At 37.2% G+C, this 21,991-nt stretch overlaps 1 protein-coding gene across 2 annotated transcripts in view; it reads left to right on the top strand.

Moving 5' to 3' along the window:
- Positions 1–21,991, top strand: part of DTWD2 (DTW domain containing 2) — a 66,251-nt gene that overhangs the window by 26,000 nt on the left and 18,260 nt on the right. For both annotated transcript variants that reach the window (XM_068177230.1, XM_068177231.1), the window contains exons 3-4: positions 4,019–4,113; positions 13,532–13,721. In XM_068177230.1, coding sequence (XP_068033331.1) covers positions 4,019–4,113; positions 13,532–13,721 — 285 coding nt within the window. The remainder of the gene's footprint in view (positions 1–4,018; positions 4,114–13,531; positions 13,722–21,991) is intronic.

The raw sequence follows: 21,991 nt of genomic DNA, 5'->3' as shown, positions 1-21,991 counted from the left end.
TGCAGAGGCATACATGACAAAAGGTAAGTTCCCTTTTCTTGTAGTTGCTCATACTCAAAATCCAATCAGTCTTGAAGGCAGATGAGCCTTTTGGACTGTATCTGATCCTTCAGTCTGCCATTGCATTACAGATAGACTCTTAACAGTCCGTTTCAAAAATATCCCATTAAACTAACCAGGTAGAGAATATCTTTCCCTTGCTGCACGTCATTCCTAACTGTCATCCACCATGTGCTTCATTGCTGGCTTTGGAAGTCTGCAGTGCGTTGGACTAAGCCTTCAGCTATGATCTAATGGTGCTCTTGAGACTAGTATTTAGGGAAGATAGTAATGTAGAAAGTCAGGAAAAACATTTACTATGTTCTGATTAATGTGACTAATGTCTTCACATTCACACTATCAAGAGGCCAAGCACCTGTGCACATATCAGGTATTGTGAAAGGGAGAAGAATCACTTGTGGAAGAGCAGATCACATGTGAGAAATTGTACTGTCAAACTTCCATTTTGCATAATAGCTACATGAATTATTTAGATTTTTATTTGTAGAGGAATCCAAGGATAATACAGCATTCCATGTTAAGGTGTAAATACTTGGTTTCAGATCAGTGTTATTGCACCAGCTCATCATGAGACTAATTTAAAAACTGAAAATATAGAAACCCAGCATCAGGGTGCTGGGTGCAAAGGTGATGAAATTATTTGCTCGGTCTGATTTTTTTTTCTTTGCTTATATGTAAATATATATATATATAAGTAAATAGAATAATTGTCATTTTTCCTTTTTTCTGCCTGCTGTTAACGATCCATAGGTCAGTGGCATAGCTAGTTGTACCAGCCCCTTTTTTGTCTTACCTTTGACTTTGATTATTCTTGAAGTGATTGCAAGTAGGATGTAGACCAAAATGTACTTTTCAAAACCTGAGTGATGTGTGTAACTCAGGACAGAACCCTGAAGCATAGCAGAGGGTATCTGTTTAAGTTTCTTGTTCCCTGCTTTCTTTTTGTAAGAATTTTCCATGTTAACCATCTAAGAAGAAAATTTAGACTGTGTGTATTTAATGATTTTGTATATTGATCTAATGCCAGTAATTAGCTTTGAGTTGCTTATTATAATACCTCTTCCATATAGTATTTCTTAGTGAACAGTAAAAAATGTGAGGGGGAAATTCTTTCTGTTTGCCCTTAAAATTCATAAGCAAACATGAAGGAAATGTATACCCACTTACTTCAATAAATATTTGTATTAGTTTGAACTGTTGTTTCATTGTAGATGGATAATCAAAACTATCACAAACTCCCAGAAAATGGAAAAAAAGCCAGTGCAAAAGTAAATTGCCTTGAGTCTGGCAGGAACTTAGCTTTTCACACTGCCGGTCTCAGAGATCTGTGCCCCCAGTGTTTGGACTACTGCTGAGCAGTGCTCCCTCAGCATCAGGGCTGCGCCTCGAAGACTGCCTTCAAAGGTCAGTAGCTTGGGGGTGGGCAACAGATCGGAGGGCACATATCCAGAAAAGCTAAGCTGGGCTGACCAGGGGGATATTCCATACTGTATGACAACACAGTAAGAGCTGGCAGAAGTGGGTGGCAAATGGCATCTCTCATTGAGGCTTGTGTAGGAACTGCTACATGTAGCAGTACGTGAGGCCCTATTTCCCAGGAAGTGGTTGCACTTTGCCTGCTGATAGGAAAAGGAGAATAAAATATATTTATTTTCCTTCTGCCCTTTGCTTCTGCCTGTCAGATTCATTTACATCTTATTTCCCCACCCTATTCCACTGAGAAGAGAGAGAGGCTGGTGGGCTCTAAGAGGCCAACCAAAATCAGCCCACCATATAAGTCCTTTAGTCCTATTTCTATCTATGTACTTCAGTAGTCACATAATGAATAAACAAAGAGTTGCAATTGACTATTATGCAGAGAGTTGCAAATGACTATCTCTGAGGAGAACAAAGGAGAGTAACTTCTCACTTTCAAACCAGTAAATATAAAATTGCTGGTATGATAATGTTACATACAGACTGGATTAATACAATTTTTTTAATGAGGACAATTATTAACAAATTAAACCTTTTATAATGTTAGTTTGATTCAGGTCTTAAGTTTCTGTTCTCAATTCCTTTCTGCTTTGCATTTTATATTTTAGCTTCCTATTTATTTAGCTTCCATTGTTTTTAGATTGGAAAATTCCATTTCCTGTGTTAGTAAGAGAATGTATTTCTTTGATAGGAAAGGTAATTCTCAAGTAGGGATATGACATAGCAGGGAGCAGTTGAATAACTTTCTCCTGACTGATGACAGCTCTTTTGGTTTTGCTTATCAGAGACAAATAGTTGATTTTCTTCCAGTTCCTATATTACCACTTCTTAAATTCTTATGAAAAAGGGAGGCCTCTGACTACTGAATTGGAATGTTATTTAATTATGACAAAATAAAAACAAATAATACTGTACCACTGTTGGTGGCTTATTCTGCTGTGCTGAGGTAGAAGAAATTGATGGCACTTTGAAGTATATTTCTCCCTCCCATTGCTGGCACTTCACTCCCAAGTTACTTTGATCATCATCTGTCCCTAGAAGACATCATGCTGCTGCTGCCATGAAAAATGACGGTGGATGTAGCAGTACAGCTACTTCTTCAACTCCATGATGTTTTATTTGTAGAGGATCAGTAGATAAGGTTCAGAAAAAGCAAAATTAATGGAAATTTTAGGTAAGAGTAATAAGTCTTCAGAAAACTATTTTAACAGTACATTGGTAGCAAGACAATGTGAGAATGCAGACAGCTGCACATTGATATTTGTGGAAGTAATATATACCCAGAATGAGTTAATCAGGGCCTCCTGTGTTCACAAATACTCTATTGTTGAGATACGGCTCTTAAATCAAAAGGTAAACCAATCCCTGCACCCCTACCCCCGGGTTTCATTCATTAATCCCATTTAAGGACTGATGTTTGGATGTTCATTTTCTGAATCATCTGACATTCAGGTTGAGAATATTGTTAGAACTTACTTATTTTACTGGGTTTAAGGCTTTCATGATCCTTACCTGACATCTAGTGTCTTGCCTCCTGCTAGATTCAGCTAATAACCTTCCTTTGTTCATCTCATGACTAAAAAACTGAAATTTCCATTTTTGTTGTTGGCTTGCTGTCTTCACTAAGTGCAAGATAAAACTATTCATTTGCTTCCTTGATAGGAAAACAAAATCTGACATCCCACAAGCTGAAGCTCAAATTGTACTAATTATTGTCTAGACAAAAGTTCATTGTCAGCTCTGCTAAATAAAGCACAGAAATATATTGCTCTGTTTCAGGAGTAGGTGGTTTGCTTCAGCTGTTACTACTTCCTTCTTCCTCAATTTTCTGAAGTCCTGCTTCAACACAGGTTTCTTTAATGCTCTTTGAGAAAAGAAGAGCTCCTGCTCTCCACCCAGGCCTGGTGGACACCTTCCTCACCTGTGGCACAAAGATGTATTCAGGTGCCTTGTCACCCCAGCTTGAATGGCATGAGACAGAGTCTTTGTGGCAGTGTAGGTGTCATTATCCAGGTAACTCTGAAATGAAGTGACAGCAGTACATTTGCATTTCACACTCTCTCTTTTTGCAACTCATGGGGTTTTTTTAGCATCTGCTTGTGGAAATTGAGTCCTACCTTAGTTTTCTACTTATCCTGATACTATTTCATAAATGCTAATGCTTTTTTTGCCCACTGTTTATTATTCTATGATTTTCTCTGAAGTTTTGTTACTGTTTTTTATACTGATAGCCTAATTCAGATTTATGATGATGATTGTAGATTAATTGAGACTGAATTCAATATTGTCAATCAAAACAATACAATTTGAAGCATCAAGATTGGGGGGGTTTGTCCTGAAGATTTTTTGTCCTGTTACCTGCGAAAATTTTTTCTCTGTCTGTAGTCAACGGAGTTAGAAAAGAGATAGAAAATGAAAACATTAACAATTCATAGAAGCCTTTATTGACTTTATTCAAAAGTAACTTTTCTTTTTTTTACAGGAAAGTCGAGTGTTAAGAACAGTACCTTTGCTAGCAGCTTGTCTCCCTCCAGACAAATGTAAAATTTTGGTTGGCCGACGTTTTAACGAAGATAGGTGAGCAGGATTGCCTGTGCGTTTTCTGGTTCTCTGTAAATTATAGGAATATATCTTTCAGTGTCTTTTTAAATAGCCAACAGCGTTCTTAATTTTTATTTCAAGTGTGCACACTCACTTTTGATATAAGCTTCTGATTTCCAAAGATTGTCAGAAGCACTTGATAGTCTTCCTTTAGGTTACACTTTCAATTCTGTGCTCTTGGAGTGTTCAGATGGCTGCTTTCAAACTCTTACCTGTTTCCAGTTCTGTTCTTTCCTAGTACTAGGTCTGTCTTGCTATTCTGTTTTGTTCTTTTTTGATTTGCTTTATGTGACTAACCATTTGGTGTCACTGAAGTAAAACTAATAGTTTTTACTCAAGTGTGAGAAATTGAGAAAATAGCCTTGTGGTGAGAACTCTTTAAAATTTGAAAAAAAAATATTCATTTTTTCTTCATCTTAAAATTAATCATAAGAAAAGAGCTCTCAGATTTTTTAAATTATATTTTTTCTAATATTCTGATACGTTGGAAAATACTGCTTTCCCATATAGCATCTTTAATCTTGATTAGATGAAGCTAAATCTTAGAAACGAGGTCTTGGTGCAAAGCCAGTGAAGTTTTACTACATACATTTTCAGTAAAGCAAATAAGCAAATAGAAATTGCAAATACTTAAAAAGGAAATTAATTGTTGAATTTAGTTGAATCCTTAGAGGAAACTCTCTGTAGAGTTCAGTGTACAAAAATGTTGGAAGGAAATACAGAATGAGGCTTGCGCATCTTTGTGCTGCCTGTGTATTAGCTAGAAAACATTAAAAATACATTACTTTTCTTTCAATCTTCTATGATAACTCTAATAATTACCTCAAAGGTTTTAAGCTACAGGGAGATTTTACTCCCTTTGTGTTAAACCTGAAAATTAAGCATCTTTTCAATTTGATACGCATCAGGTAGAACACTGTCAATACAGTCTGTGCCTAGTAAATCTTTGAATTCTTTTAGAATTGATGATTACAATAATAAAGCTGCTTCAAGTTTGAATCCAGAGATGTTTCTCTAAACTAGAGGATTGTCTTCAGGTCACAATGTCTTGTGGAACATCTCAGCCTCAAACTCTGTTAGATTTTTGTGCTATAAACCGCACTGGAGGTGGTGATAGAAACAAACATTTTCATTAGGTTAATATGGATTTTGGTGATCTCTGTTACCCAGGTGTGGGGCTAAAACGTAACACTTTCAGCATCTGCATTGTCTGCTTTGTACTGTACGTGTAAGACTGTAAAAATTGGGAGTGCTCGTTACTGAGTTTATGTCAACCTTCTTGGGAAGAGGGAGGAAGAGTGATGGACAAGAGTTACAATCCAGCTTTGCAGTGTGTTATTTCTACATGTTTTTTCTTCTTAGATATAAATTAATTCAGTCAAATGTTTTAAGCAATATTCCTTCCTTGTAAAAACAAAGGAACAGACATTTTGCAGACTTGTAGAAACATCTCAGTGTTTACTGTAAATGGGAAGGGCTGTACTGGTCCTTAATCTTCTCCTAGGGTGAAAGTCCCTGCTAAAGGATCTTGTGAGACTTCTAAAACCTCATAAATTGCAGTGCTTCATCTTACATTTTTTGCCACATCAAACTAAACAGGATTTGTTTGTTTTCTGGATTTCTTAAAAGCCATGCTGTCTGTAAGCAGTTTGGTACCTACTGTACAGGCAACTTAATCAACCTTGACCCTTGTCAGGGCAAGACTTCTGTCTTTGATACTTGGAAGAAATAAATTATTACAGAATGTTTGCTGATATATTTTAGAAGTATCATTGTTTTGAAGGACATTAAGTCTTCAAATTTGTTGACTTGGCCAAGTGATAACCTGGATGGTTTCCCATACTCTTATAAATAATCATAATAGAATGGTAGTGGAAATATTTGTATTACTGGGGGATCCAGGAGCTCTTGGCAACAGCTCTGAAAACTCAGAACACTTCTAGGCAACCTTTGTGAGCATAAGTAATGGTCATTATGGATTTGAGTGAAACCTAAGCCATGTGCAGCAGTGGAATTTCTTTGGAAGTCTCCAGCACAGCAGCTCTAGCAGTGGCATGCCAAGCAGCAAACTAACAGCAGTGAATCTGTAGCTGGCAGAGGTTTGCTTTTAAGGGCAAGTGTACATACCATCTCAGCTGGGTAGCTCTCATTACCCATCACTTGAAGGGGAAGGCATGTTTGCTGTCCAAGTGTATCTTGGTTATTTTTCCTATGCTTTGTAATCAGCATCCAAAATGCATGAGAAGAACAAAGGGATTTTATAAGGAGCTCCATAATTGGGTCCTATGGAATAATTGGCATGACCTGAATGAAAGTGTAACATTTAGATGTCCGGTGGTTATGACAGTAAGACTGAAAATCAGGATTTTAACTTTTTTTGGTGTTCAGATGAAAGAGTAAACATAAAGCACTTTTTTGATTTGTTTTGTTTTGCTTTGCTTTGTTTTGTTTTGTTTAGAATTTCCTCTACTCAGTTCCTTCTTGGGTATACTTTTTTCTTGTGGTTGAAAACTGACATACAAACTGGGTAGATTACATTTACCTTATTCTTGATTTGCCTATATTGCAGAAAAGCTGAAGAACTAAGTTTGGAAAGTCTTTCTACAACTTGGTATCTTCAACATATATTTGACACCATAATGGTGTCAATTATATGTTGAAGAAGATGAGAAAGGATTAATCCAGTTTTTTAAGAGCTAGTATGTGATTTTTTTTCTAGTCTTCTCTGTTCTTCCTGCAATCTGGCATTTTAATTCTACTGGAACTGTGAGGTGTTTGCATGGTGACTTGGCTTATCAGACAGCATTTCTCAAATAAAAGACCACTTCTATCAGTTATCTAGATTTTTTTAACTCCAAATAGTCAAAGACTTTAACTCTGAGCTTTTTTATGGTATTGATTACATTAATGTCAGATACTGGGTTTTCTTAGATGTACTAAAATGATTAAGCTAGAAGTGAACAGTTTGGCATGAGTACTTAGAGCATGGTGGTATTGTAAAAATAACACTTTTGTGAGTTGTTAATATTTGCTCTTTTCTTTTCCTTCAATAAAAATTGAATATTATTGTTAATAGACATGATGTGGTGAGCAAGGGAAGTTGAAATATACAGAAGTGTGGGGGAGAATAGAGGGGTAGCTAGGGCATCTGTTGTCTCAAGTCAGTAAAGTGATTACTTATTCTGAATACAAAGTTAAGGTATAATTTACATAGCTGGATATACACTGTACAGTATGGTTTTCTGAAACTGCAATTACAAAAGCCTTTACACTTGAAGAATATCTATTAAAATGCTCTCTACAAAGATACAGAACTTCAAAAATGTGAAGTGTAGTAGGATGGGCAAAAAAAGTGCTAATGTCTTTTCCCTGGATTGTTCATAAACTTGTACAACTGCAATATATTAAAGCAGTATATTTGCTATTCATTATGGAAATGTTAGGGCAAAAACAGCTATTGTCTCTTATGCATGAGTAAAATACAATTTATTGGATTAATGCTCTTTTTAGGCTACTAATAAAATTCTGTAGGCAATTGTTTTTGTATAATAATACTGTTCTACTCAGAAGTAATTTTGGGTGTATATTGAACAGAGATAACAACTGTATCTAATATCTAACATGTCAAAAGTTTGAATTATTTTGGTACCAGACTTTTATAAACAACCTTGTCACTATAGTTTTTAAGTTTAATTTTATATTTTGTGACTATTTGGATGGGGTGATTTTGCCTTTATTTTATTTTTCTGGGAAGGTAATCTAATTCTCAAGCCTTCCCTCCTTGCAAATATTCACACTTTGGTGATTCTGGATGCTGTGATAAAATTATAGATTCTAATGAAGGATCACTTACAAGACACCAGATGCAAATATTTCTACATCCACCACTTTGTTACTTAGAACAATTACAAATTTATGTACACTGGTCTCTGAAATCAAACCACACAAAGTGCTGGTTCTGCACCTGGGATGGGGCTGCTCTGGCTGTGTGTGTAGACTGGGAATGAGATGCTGGAAAGCAACGATGTGGACCTGGGGGCCCTGGTTGATGGTGAATTGAACATGAGCCAGCAGTGCCCTGGCAGCCAGGAGGACCAAACGTGTTCTGGGGGCATCAGGCCAACATTGCCATTGGGCAAGGGAGGGATTGTCCTGATCTGCTCTGCACTGGGGCAGCCTCAATTTGAATATTTTGTGTGTAATATTTTGATATTTGAATATCGCCTCAATTAAGTTTTGGTCACCACAATATAAATGACATTAAGCTGTTGGAGAGTGTGCAGAGGAGGCCATGAGGATGGTGAAGGGTCTGGAGGTGAAGCCGTGTGAGGAGTGTCTGAGGTCGCTTGGTCTGTTCAGCCTGGAGAAGAGACTGAGGGGAGACCTCACTGCAGTTACAACTTCTTGTGAGGGAAAGAGGAGGGGCAGATATTGATCTCTTCTTTCTTGTGATCATCCCAGGGGAATGGCCTGAAGCTGTGCTAGGGGATATTTAGGTTAGATATCAGGATAAGGTTTTTCATCCTGAGAGCACTTGGGCACTGGAACAGACTCCCAAGGGAAGTGGTCACAGCACCAAGCCTGTCTGAGTTCAATAAGCATTTGGTCAATACTCTCAGGCACATGATGGTGTGTCTCTTGGAGAGTGTCCTGAGCAGGGACAGGAATTGAGTCAATGATCCTTGTGGGTCCCTTACAATTCTGCATATTCTATGATGTTATGGTTCTGTGATTCTATGAAATATCAGTATATTTGCCAGCCCTCCTGCAGTTCAGTAGTTTAGATCAGAAGTTAAATGGACCAGTTGGGAAAATTTGTAGTTTCACTTTAAAAATAATAAAATGCAACTTGTTTCTGTTGATTTTGTAAAGCTGTTTAAGGTGATTATATACAACAGATATGGCACTTTCTAGTGCTTCTTCACAAAGAATAATTCTTACTATATCAAATATCAACTAATGTAAAACTGTTTACAGGTTATGATTCTTTATTCAGGTAACTTTTTTGTGAGCTTTTTGTGTCCTTTGGTGTCATTAGGCTATCAAACTAAATTTATGCATTTTTGCCCCTTCAATCAAGAATGACTAGATGCAGGCAGAGATCATCAGCCTGTCACAGCTTTTGTCATTCTGTGTGTGAAAGTAATTAGTGCTGGTTAACTGAACATGTGCTAATTTCCATCCGCAACTGTAGTTTACCATGTCAGATTTCAGATTTCTCAATATAATTTAGATAACATTCTCTCTGGCTATTTTTTCTTTGAGTGATATAGACTTCATCTTTGCAGGAAGTCCAGAACAGTTCCTTTCTCCCTTCTTACACCTCCCCTCTCCCTCAGCATTTGTGCTCTCCCCAGGCTGCAGTGCCTTTCTGGGCATATTCACAGGGTGCACAGTAACTCTTGAAGCTTGCTTACTACCAAAACCTTGACATGAACCCAACACAGTCTGTGTCACATATGGGAAGACCTTCTCAGTCTCTACAGCTAACTGAAAAGAGGTTGTAGTGGGATGAGTGTTGGTTTCTTCTCTGAACTAACAAGCAACAGACAGAAGACATAGCTTTCAAGATGTGCTTCAATGAGAGGTTTAGATTGGAAAATTTCCTCACCAAAAGGACTGTCAGGCAGTGGAACAGGCTGCCCAGGAAAGTGGTTGACTCACCATCCTGGGAAGTATTTAAAAGACTTGTAGATAAAGAGTTTGGGGATATGGTTTAATGGTGGACATGGCAGTGTTAAGTATCCAGTTGGACTTGATTGTCCTTGAGGTCCTTTCCAATGGAAACAGTTCTATGATGATCAATGTGTTAATGTTTCTGTTCTTAAAGATTATGCTTTACATGCAAAGAAAGTAGATAGATGATAAAAAAGTAGGTAAAACAGAGGCACTCTTTCTGTCAACGTCTTATGCTTCAGTCCTAATCCTAAGAGCCTCTTTCTGAATGTGGAAATGACAGAGGGTAGTTACCTTTTTTTTTAATGCATTTTATTACCTGATGGAAATTACTACCTTATAGGAATTACAGCAGTCCACAGTCTTCCAAGCACAGGAGTACTGAGGGAGGCAGAGCAGCCTGGTCTAGTGGGAGGTGTCCCAGCTTGTGGCAAGAAGGTTGGAACGGGGTGATGTTTCAGGTCCCTTCCAAGCCAAGCCATTCTATGATTTTCTGATGATTCTATGATCCTTGGATGAGTATGTATTGAAAACCATTGTTTTCAATTAGTTGTCAACTAAAACATCAGTTGTGGTGTTCATAATACGAACTTAAAGAGCTTCATAATCAATACGGATTTGGAATAGTTTTACGAATTCATTTTTTTAATCCTCTAAGAGGATTTAAAATCTCTTCTGTCTCAGAATTAGGATAGTTTGCTCTTTGAAGACTTGGGTTTTCAAGGCAAACATGAAAATAATGACAAGTTTTCTAGGTTTAAACCTTGCGTACTAGAGACCATGTAATGGGAAAAGCCCCTTACTTTTGATTTTATGTAACAAGATTGTTGTTTAAACTAAAATGATACCAAATTACTATAGTGTAAGTAAGGTTTAAAAAAATAGTGGGCAGAGAAGTTTCCATGTACTTCTGTTTGCCACAGCTTTATCATACAGATTTCCAGTTTCTATTTACAGTTATTTTCCTGTTCATTTGGGAAAGACAAATCATTATGTTTTGGTTTTGTTTATTTGTTTGTGTGTTTGTTCTTTGTAGTAAATGATGTTGACAGGAAAGAAACATACAGTGTTGAATCAGTTTGGACTTTTTGCTGGAGGGAGGAGGCTGGCAGTGAGGGTGGTCAGGTGGTGGAATACTATCTCCAGTCTTACTGGTATACTGAATTCCATTCCACATTCATTATGTACATTCTGTATGGTCCCATTTAAGTCTTAATCTCAGGATCTCAATGTCTTGCACTTCAGTCCTGTCTGAATTTAACATTCTCAAAATTGTTTTTTTACATGCTTCCTCAGAGAGTGATAATGGAGTGCAGGTTTAAGTATGCCTCTATATATATAAACTCAAAATCCATTCTGAACCATTTCTTTCTTCCCTAGTTCTCCCTCCTCCTACCACTGCTTCCCCCTACAAATACACGTTATTCTTGCTTGATTTTTGGAGAAGTCGTGCAGGTTCCCAGTTCCTGGAACTTAAAAGCTCCAGGTGACAGTGACAATAGGGATTCCTCAGTGTGAACTTATATATTTACAGCATGCCTGTGTCTGTGTCCATGATCTTGCACCTAGTGGATCTTGATAGGTATCATGAAGAGCCCACTTTATGTGCTGGCTGTTGTTAATCCCATTCCAATACACCTAAGGTGTGCTTGCTTCTCTTTCTACTTCACGGAGTTTCAACTGCATGTAGCTCTTCTCATCTTACCAAATCAGTTACACCTTATAACCACTGAGGTACTATGTAGAATTAAATTCTTATTTGATGTCGCATACTTTGGACAGTCAACCCTTGCTTTATATTTCTTCATGCTTTCTGATTGAGGTGAGACTGAAGACTGAGAAATGAGTTTCAGACAAGTAATGCAGTCTTTATTACAAGATTAGCCTTTTCCTGGGTTCTCCCTTACCAGTTTGCTTGACTACTCCATTCTGGTGAGACCCCATCTGGATTACTGTGTCCAGCTCTGGAGCCCTTAACACAGAAAAGATATGGGCCATGGACATGTTGGAATGAGTCCAGAGGAAGGCCATGAAGATGATCAGAGGGCTGAACACATCTCTTATGGGAAAGGCTGAGAGTTAGAATTCTTCAGTCTGGAGAAGAGAAGGCTCCAAGGGAGAACTTATGTAAGCCTTTTGGTACCTAAAGGGGATTTCAAGAAAGCTGGAGAGGGACTTTTGCAAGGTCTAGAACAAGGGAAATGGTTTTAAACTAGAAGAGAGTAGTAGGTTTAGATTAGCTACTAGGAATAAATTCTTTACCCTTATGAGGGTGAGGCATGGAAGCAGGTTGCTTACTTATGGCTTTGTTGGCCCCATGTCGGGCCTCCCCCTGGGGGCTCCCCTGACAGGGGAGACTCTCCTGGAACAGTTTTGTGTCAGGAAAAGGAGATGCACAGGACTTTCTTGGTCTTCAGCTTCTTGTTTTATTGTTATCAAAACTTCAGCACTCTGTCTACGCCAGACCTTGCATGCACGAAAACAGCACAAAACTGGCTGACAATCTCATGTTACAAGGCCTTTTAAGCCTAATCAAAAGCTAAGTTGCCCAATTAAGAAGTGACACCTAGATTATTTTCCCTCCTAACCCAATAACTGACCCCTAGAGACTTGCAATGCGGATTTTTCTACCCAATTACAAGATACCACCCAAACCCATGAAGAAGAAAGAAGAAGGAAGAAAAAGGAACATGAGACAACACCCTATACCCTGTATCTTGTCCCCATCTACAACATACTAAAAATCCTAAAACCTAAATTTCTCTCCCAAGTGACATACTATACTATTCTCTATAATTGATTTCATGCTTTTGTGGTCTCTAGTTTATTTTGAGGCTTTGGAGGCTTTCTCCATGAATGAGGGTCAAAGTCAGTGCTTCCCTGGGAGTCAGAACCCCTCAGGGCAGACTGAGAAATATTCCCGTTGCCCTAGGTTTCCACACTTACTAGAAGCTGTGGCTGCCCTATCCCTGGAGTGTTCAGGCCAGACTAGTTTAGGCTTGGCTTTTGAGACCTGGACTACTGTTTAAATGACAACGTCTTTCACAGGTTTTTATAGACTAAGACAGTGGTGTCCCGCAAAAACTTCAGGAGTTTCCATGTACATTAACTGTACACTTAATAGACAGTTGTTACTCCTGTGGTACCATTGACAAATGTAGAAGCCAACAGGAAGGAAGAAGAGAGTGTAAAAGTATGGGAACTATAACTGTACCAGTTAGCATAAGTAGTAATTAAAAAAAACCCAAACCAATGGAAATTATAACATTTTCAAAAGTGTCCTGTAGGTGTGGACCATGAATTGCTAATATGCTCTATATATAGAAGGTTAAAAATGGGATAATTGCAGTAATTTTATGCCAAGTGTTTGAACAAATTTTTCTAGAATACATGTATTAAATTTTGGTAAACAATTCAAAATGTCTTTGGCTCCAATACTCATTAGACTAGTGATTAAGCATTGGAAAAGATATGATACATTGCTTTATTCAGCTTTCATTGGTCACTTTTGTGGTTTTTTTTTTTTTTGACTGCCCCCACTTAGAAGCTGGGGGAAAACCAGCAACTTCTGAAGTGTTGGAAGGTGAAAGTGATAGATGAGAAAGAGACATTCTAAGGAAAATTTGGTGGAGATGAGTGGGAGCTAATATTTGAAAGTATGTGTATGTCATGAAATCTTTCAATAATTAATTTAATTTTGTGTTTCTGTGCATTGAAGGCATCCTGAATTAGCAACTGTGTGTAGAAATCCCAATACTCTAATTTTGTATCCTGGAGCTGAAGCAACAAATTTGGAAGAAGTTGCAATGATATCTTCTAGTCCATCTGTTACGATTATCATCGATGGAACATGGAGTCAGGCTAAAGATATATTTTACAAAAATTCTCTCTTCCGCCTTCCCAAGCAGGTGAGTTATAAGTTGTAAAATAAAAATTCAAAATTTGTCTAATAGATGCTTACTTCTGATCAATCAGAAAGGAGTGGTTTTAACAGCTTAAGCAATTATTTAAGCAATCTGTAAGTTTGTAAAAAAGATGATTGTAAATACTGAGGGTTTCTACTTTCTCACTTGAAATTTGCTTTTCTTTGTTTTTGAGTTAGTGTATGTAACTTCATAGTGAATCATTGTTTTACAAAATTGAAAACTAATTTGTGTAGAAAATTTTAGTATCTTGTTTAAGATTTTAGAATACATAGATTGAAATAAGCGTTTCTTTTTCCCCGCATAAGTATTTTACATTGCAGAAATAGGAACGCTGAAAGTTGAATTTTCATCCTCTTAGGAAAGGGTCACACTCTTCTCATATGTGGTCTCCACCATATTAAAAATTCTGTCTCAGGTAACATGTTACAAATACTGTCCATTTGACTGTATGAATAATTTTGTGTCTATATCTTAAGTATTTTCATCAGACTAGGATTGTTTGTCTACATTAAATTTTTTGATAAAGCTGCCATTTTTATTCAGGGACATAACTGAAAGTGTATTTTAGAAAAAATATTAATACCAACAGTTTTACTAATGGAAAAAAAAATCCCTTCATCATTGGATCATAATTAGTATCTCTGAGACTGCTAAAATATTTATTTTATTAAAATAATGGACAGCAAACTTATGGAACATTTTACATACAAGTAATGCTTTTAAAAGTATTAAATCCTGCCTAAGGCAAATTGGAACTGATAAAGACTTTGAAGTGATAGAACAAGTAAAGATAATGTAATGAAAATGTGCTAAGATACTACACCAAAAAACTCTTGCAAAATTGAACAGTAGTGTTGACTATAATGCATGAAACCTTATTTAACAAAATTAATAAATATATAAATAATTTATATTTAAAAAAAATCCATAATACCTAGTTTGTTACTTTACATTTATTTTACTGTTGCAGTAGATTTCACCAAGATATTAAGATGTATCTGTCCACTACAAGAAATGAAAAAAACATTTCAGGTTTACAAACAGATGTGTTCCTATCATAGGAGGTTATTGCACCACAAAGACTATATATAAATCACATCTACATGTGATTTTATAGACACATAATTTGCCCATAACTGTTTTCTGTATGTTAAGATGTTTTGTACAAAATTTTATAGCTGTAGGAGCAAATTTAGGTGTAGGGCATTAATCTATAACCCTCTGTACATGAACATGGATAAAAACATATAAAGATGTGACAGCCCAGAGAGATTTTCTGGATGGAAGTTGATAACTGGGTACTTCCCTCCCTGCAAGCTGGCACCTCTGTACAGGGTGTAAGACTTTGCAGAAGTAACGACTGGATGTGGTTTGTCACTGGGGTAAGTCACAGACTTCATTTCTGAGGAAGTTCAGAGGCATTGATTTGTGACACAGTGATGCAAAGGATCATACTTCAACCTCTAGGGAAAAACATCAGCAGACAGCATGAATATAAAAATATTCTTAGGAGATTTGCTTCTTTGTGCATACTTGAATTCTGTATTGCATCGATTGCAGTCTTTAACATTTGCATTTATTCATCAACACTCTACTTCTTATCTGGCCCCTTTTTCTGCCATCCCTATCCTTCTTTTGAATTGGAATTGCTTTGCTGCTCTTTTTTTAAAGGGTTTAAATCCTTGAATACAGTGATACAGTGATTCTTGAAGTATTAAGTTAATAAAAGTATTAGTTTTTTCTTAAACTATGGTAGATGGTTTAATCCATCTGGTAAATATATCACATCTAAAATCAATATTTGGTTTGATTTTATTTTATATGCTACTTGATACTTTCTATTATTCAAATCACATGGATGTGTTATGGTGGCATTGTTGGAGTTCCCAAGTACAAAAATAGCTTCCTGCAGGAAAAACTGTTTTCCCATGTTGAAGTGTGACCTGGCTGACTTCAGTCTCTTAGATCAAGTGTATGGGTTACATTTAGTGGTTTAACTGTTATTTTAGCTTTATTTTTCCTGTGCTGTGCCAAGTTAGAACTTGTTCTGTAGCTGCAAACAGTCACCTGTGAGACAGGTAAGGTTCAGTGAAGACACCCACTGAGTGCAGAGCAGTACAAAGGCTGTGTTGGAGCGCTATGTACACACCTGCATGTTAGACTAAGTTTGGTCATTTACTGTTGAAATTAGCTAGAGGCACCTGTGCAGCCCCTAGAAACCTCTTAATGGTTAAAATTAGCAGTAATGTGGTAGACGGTAGTTATAAAACTGTCTGCAAGTAAACACCAGCACTGTTAGGGTCTAAAGTTTGTTCAACCTTTGGCAATGTTCTGTTTCATCTTTCTCACTGAGCTAGATATAATGGCCAACACTTTAGGGTTTTTCTGGCTTTTTACTATTTCTACATTATTTCTGGTTTTCTACATCATAATTCATATTTAAATGAACTATGTAAATGGTTCTCTATTTGAAAAAAGCTTTTGCTGATCATATCTTCAAACTTTGGGTTGGTATTGCAATTTTTTGAGACAAAAGTAAGTAGAATATTCCTATATTTGAAATTCAAGAAGGCAGGCTTTGGCCCCAGAGAGAGAATGAGGTGGTTATGACAACAGCTATATAGAGGGGATGTTAAAAGTGAAGAGGATGTGATACCTATTGGCATTATCTGTAATACAAAAAGAAACTAGACTTATTCAATAAATGGTGATTTGTGCTTTTAATCAATATTCTGGAGGTAGAAAAGAGATGTTTTAGTAATGAAGAGGTTAGCAGTTCTTAACTACAAAGACACAATAGATTGGAGGCATTGAAAGGAATATTTAATTGTATTACTTTACAGCTTCGCTGATTTTGGGTAATACAAACTGCTATGTTGAATGATTATTAAGATACTGTGGGATATTTTAATAAACTTTGCTGTTGTTTTAAATTAGTATTAAAATCTTGAGATCTCCAATAAAAGCTGTGTTAATTAACAGCTCAGTCAGCAGAGCATTTTTCCTTGAAAAAAATGTTAAAAGAAATTTAAATTGCGCTCTTCCAGAAAGCCCCAGAGGAAATACATATATATGAATCTAACATATTTAACTTTGTCAGAAAAATGCAAATTTATGTCTTGATCCAGAATCATTCTTCTGGTATGGAATTTTTTTCATAAATTACAAAGCATGAACTCAGACAAACTTTTTAGCAAAAACCTATGATGCACTGGGCTTAAGGTGACTTTACAGAATAAATTGGATTGGAAAAGACCTTTGAGATCATCAAGTTCAACCTAGGACAGAACACCACCTTGTAAACTTGTTGGCACTGATACCAAACACCACACCCAGTATTTCCTTAAAAGTCTTTTCCCCTTCAGGGACAGTGACTCACTCCACTGCCTTTCTGACCAGCCCATTCCTGTGCCCAGTCACCCTTTCTGTAAAAATAATCCTCCTAATGTTCAGCCTAAACCACCCCTAGGGCAGTTTTAGACTGTGTCCTCTTGTCCTATTTTTAATTGTGTGGGAGAAGAAAAGAGCCCCACCTGGTTACAATCTCCTTTCAGGAAAGTTGTGGAGAGTGATAAGGTCTCCCCTGAGCTGCTCTTCTTGAGGGTAAACACCCTGAGCTCTCTCAGCTGCTCCTTATATGACTTTAATAGTCTTTAATATGATTATTACATTGATTATATAGGGTACTCCATGAACTAGTACCCTCTGGAGAAGCACATTATCCCAGGCTGTTTTGCATAGCCACAACTGAGGAAGAGGTCTGCAGGCTTTCGTGCAACAACTGCCGTTGCAGAGGGGATATAGAGAAGGAATTCACTTACCTTGGAGGAGTTGATGCAATTAGTTTGAGAGAAGAACTAGCCATTTGGCACAGTTCATGTGGTGGTGTATTGTGTGAAGCAATCACAGGCCACTGTGGGTGAAGCTGCTTCTGTTTATGCGGAGATAAGCAGAGCATAGTGGGAAGAGATGACTAAACTCATGCTTTTGGCCTTCTATTCCTTCAGCACCAAATAAGACTTGAAAAAGTTAACCTGAAAACCATATATATAAGAAGAAGACAATCTATCCCAAGTGCTTATTGTTTCATCGGAAGTAGGCAATACAGAAATAATTTTTATTTATGGATATCTGGATCACTGTTGTAAATCCAGGAATCTGCTATCCCAAACCTGAGTGAATTATTTCTATCACTTGATATTGTTTTCCTTTTTTAAAAACCCAGTGAAAATCTTTGGGTTATCATACTTATGCTGGATAATTGTAGAAAATAAATACCCATCCCTTAAAAATGTATGGAAAGTGCTATGCAGCGGTTGTTGGCTTTGCTGGCTTTTCTTTGGAAGGGATGGGAAATAAAGAGAAAAAGTTTACAGGCACTTTCTGGATAGTTCAGTTTTCTTCTTTCTTATTGTTTTTGCCATCTTCCTGGTCTTGTGGCTGCCCAATGTGCAGCCAGCTCAGAACAGCTCCCTCCTTCCCCACTCTTGGGGTATTTTGAGGATATCTTGTTGTGACATTGAGGCAGAGCTGGGTTCCAGGGCTAAATGTGGTGGGATCTGAGGAAGCATGTGATTGTTCTGAGGCTTTGATGGGCTTTGCACTGAGCCCTGTGCCCACTGGTGGGGAGATTGGTCATCTTTTAGATGAAGGCTTTGAATCCCTTGTTTGTTGTATGTGTTTGCCTCCCATCCTGGACCTCCAAGATCCATGCTTGTCCCAGAGGTACAGTGCTTCTTTCTGTGTGAGGCCATGTCCATGAGTCCTACTGGCACACATCTGTCCTTGCTCACCTGTCATCTCATCTGGCTCAAACCTGGGGACAGGACAATAGGGTTCTCCCCTTGCCTTGTCTGCCCTTCTGGCAGTGACTAAGCCCTGAGGGTGGCTCAGTGCTCTTTGGGGCACACTGGCTCTAATTCAGGGCTCAGCAGAGCTTTTGCACCTCTTGGATTCTGTTTTTTCCTGGTGCCCATGTGCTCCCTTCTCAGGCGAGAGGAGGTTTGGGTCACGAACAATGCATATTAATGTGCGTGATGAGACTGAGCAGCGAAGGCACTGGGAACTGCACCATGCCGTGCTGATGCCAAGGCGACTGTCCCTGCCCAGATTCTGGAGCAGCTCTCACCACCTCAGTGTCATCACATTTTATTTTGAGAATATTGAGGGGTGGGAAGAAGAATTCATTTTCTGGTATTCACGTACAAATAAATAGTTTAAGTGAATGTGGAAAGGTGCATGGAAACTGTATTTCCCTCTAATTTTAAGCTGAGGCATCAGCATTGATCTAGCCAACAGTCAAGAAAAATTCTATTTTAGACAGTCAGTTATGGGGCAGAAAGTGTAGTTCACTGTTAATTTTTTTTGCTTTTTCTGCCTATGTTGTTATGTGTTACATTTTTGCCTAATAATCTGTAATGCTTTGACATTTTGTAATGACAAAATACTTTGTAAATATCTCAGAAGACTACAGAAAATTTTCATCAAGTTAGTGTTCCAGTTTTAATGTTACCATTTGCACAGACTGCTTAACTTCTTGTTTCTGCCCTAACTCACTATTAGTCTGAATGGTGTGTCTGCTTGTACATGAGTGGGCTCAGTTGAAGGTTGGGGGAAGCTTTATATTCATTGTGACTTTTTAATTTTTTGTTGATGCACTCTTCTGCTACTTAATGGGCATAATAATGTCAGAAGCATTGTGTCAACAAATTATCCTATTTATGCATTCATCACAGCTATTATTGCTATTATTCATATATTCAACACCTCATTTTCTTTTCCCATCATGCCTTCACAATTTCTAACACATCTATTTTGTTTTCCTTATACTTTCTTCACTGCATGAAAATTGGTATCATCATCTGAAATCTGGTTTCTTACAGCAAATTTTTAACCTTTGAGCTTTACTGTTTAGTTCAGCTTGCACTGTGTACTTAAATCTGCTTGACTAGTCATGAGCATTTGTAATGTATGCTTGTATTGTCAAGCACTGGTTCTCAAGCAAGTTGATATTCTGATATCCAACTTTAGATTATGCTTGGGGTCTCTTGCTCTTTCTCTCTCTTCCTTCTCACCCTTCCTTCCCTGAGGTGGAATTTATTTTCTAAGCAGCTTTCTTGGAGCCCAAGATGTCACTTCTAAAAGAATTTGACAGATCTGTCTGCAGTCCTGCTTGAGCTTTTAAAAAATAAGAGGTAGTTTTGAGATGAGGGAATCATCAGTAAATCTGACTAAATGTAACTGCTCTTTTAACATTTGAAAATAATTTGCTTATTTCTTCTCCTGCAAGAGAATTCAAATTACCATTTTTTGAATTTATAGCAGAACCATCCAGAAACTGCAAGAATGTATGTGTAAAGACTAATTGTTATTCAGAGATTTTCACGAACACTGCCTATACCATCATTTTAGTGAACATTTAGAGATTTGGAGACTAGAGTTTTTTATCAATACCAAGAGCATCTATTTGCAGTAACCCTTGTAGAAAAATAACCTTTAATAGAAAGTATTTCAACTGATGCAAAGCAAACTTTCTATAAAATCATTTTTACTGAGGGCCATGTAATTAATGTAATTTAAAATTGTAATTATAATTTTGTTGATTTATTTACATATCTGCATCAGAAGAGTGCTAATCTCCTGTGTGTTAGACTGCATGATATGTATATAAGGTGATGCATGACTTTTCTAAGGAGGAAAAGTTATTCCTCCAATACTCAAAACTTCCAGGGCAATTGATGCAAAGGAAGTTCTTGAAATAAGGATAAAGTATCCAGAATGATCTTTTGGCCACAAAATTTATGTTCAGCTCTAGAACTGTCAGTTTTCTGAGGACAGTCGTGTGTCCATGCTTTCTTACCCAGTCAACAGTGAAGACTCAGAAAGTCTTAACATCACAGTTTAACACAGTCCCTGATTATTGCATGAATACTTCATGTTGTTGGCTGTGTTTCTGCTTATCTTTTCACATATCTAGGTACACTGCAGTAATACCAATAACTTGGCAGAAAATCTGGTTAAGAATAGGATTAGGAGATCCAGGGATATATGTGCAGTATTGATCTAGCTCAATGCAACTGTTGAAAACAACTGACATATCTTATAAGTCTACTGAAGCTGTTTACCCATCTGCTTCATGGCTCCTTCAGAAGCAATCTGACTGAATCAGTGTGCAGAGGTCACTTTTTGCAGATCCCTCACCAAATACCCTCAATAGAACTAAGTGTCATACAAAGAAATGCTGTCTTGTATCAAAAATGCTGAACAAGGCGCCAGTAATTGGTCTGTTTTCATAGTGATTGTAATTTTATTTTATGGTTTGTAGAGAAATTGTTAGTGGAGCCTGCAGTGAATCCGTGTTGTTCAACATATTCTGAAGTAATACTGCAGGTATAATAGTTAAGTGACAAAATGTCATCATGACAGTAAGTTATTGAAAGTGGTAGTGATAACTCAGTGGAGAGTTCTGTAAGGAGTGTGAATTTCAGTAACTGGACATTAATACAGCACAGAAAATTCACTGGAGATAAATGTTAATGAAAGCGTATTAAAAAACTGGTTTTTTACATCTCTTAACTGGGCAATTTACTTATCAGCAATATGATTTTGGGATTATAATAATAAATTTGATGCAAACTTCAGTGCCCAAGAGCTAGATGCACATCTGCTTGCTTGAATGCAGGCATGCTGTTCCTCTCAGGCCTAGAAACCTCCTATTGAAGTGCATAAAAATTCACAAACAACTAGAGGAGAACTCAGGTATCTAACTATATTATCTATGTACATTTTGGAATTTTCATACATAGAAGACAATATTTCAAATCCTGAACCAGATTTGGAATTGTTAAATTGTCATGCATTTAGGCAATACCATTGATGATGAGATTTTTTTTCTGCATTGAAATCTTTGCACAAAATACACCTGGAACACTTCTTGTAGTAATACAAATTTAAAAACTGTTGATTCAGTACAGAAATTCTTTTAATTGTTATTTGTAACTGGGATTCCAATTTGCTGACCTTCTGTTTGGTAGTAGTAATCCAATATGATGGCTGATCAGCTTTATGCAAGACTCTCTCTTAATATGCAGTCTTTGTAGATTTACTTCCATCACATGTAAAGTAATACCTGTAAAGCCCCCAGAAAAAGGTTTGACAAGCCTCTTAAAAGAGGGGCTCACAGTTTTTCACATACTTGGAGTTAGATGCATGGGAGAAATGCTGACAAGATATCCTCAAGCAGTCAAACAAAA

The sequence above is a fragment of the Anomalospiza imberbis genome, chromosome Z, assembly GCF_031753505.1.
Source record: "Anomalospiza imberbis isolate Cuckoo-Finch-1a 21T00152 chromosome Z, ASM3175350v1, whole genome shotgun sequence".
NCBI classification, from domain to species: domain Eukaryota; kingdom Metazoa; phylum Chordata; class Aves; order Passeriformes; family Viduidae; genus Anomalospiza; species Anomalospiza imberbis.
The sequence above is the reverse complement of the archived record's forward strand: the minus strand, read 5'-3'. Positions and strand labels throughout refer to the sequence as shown.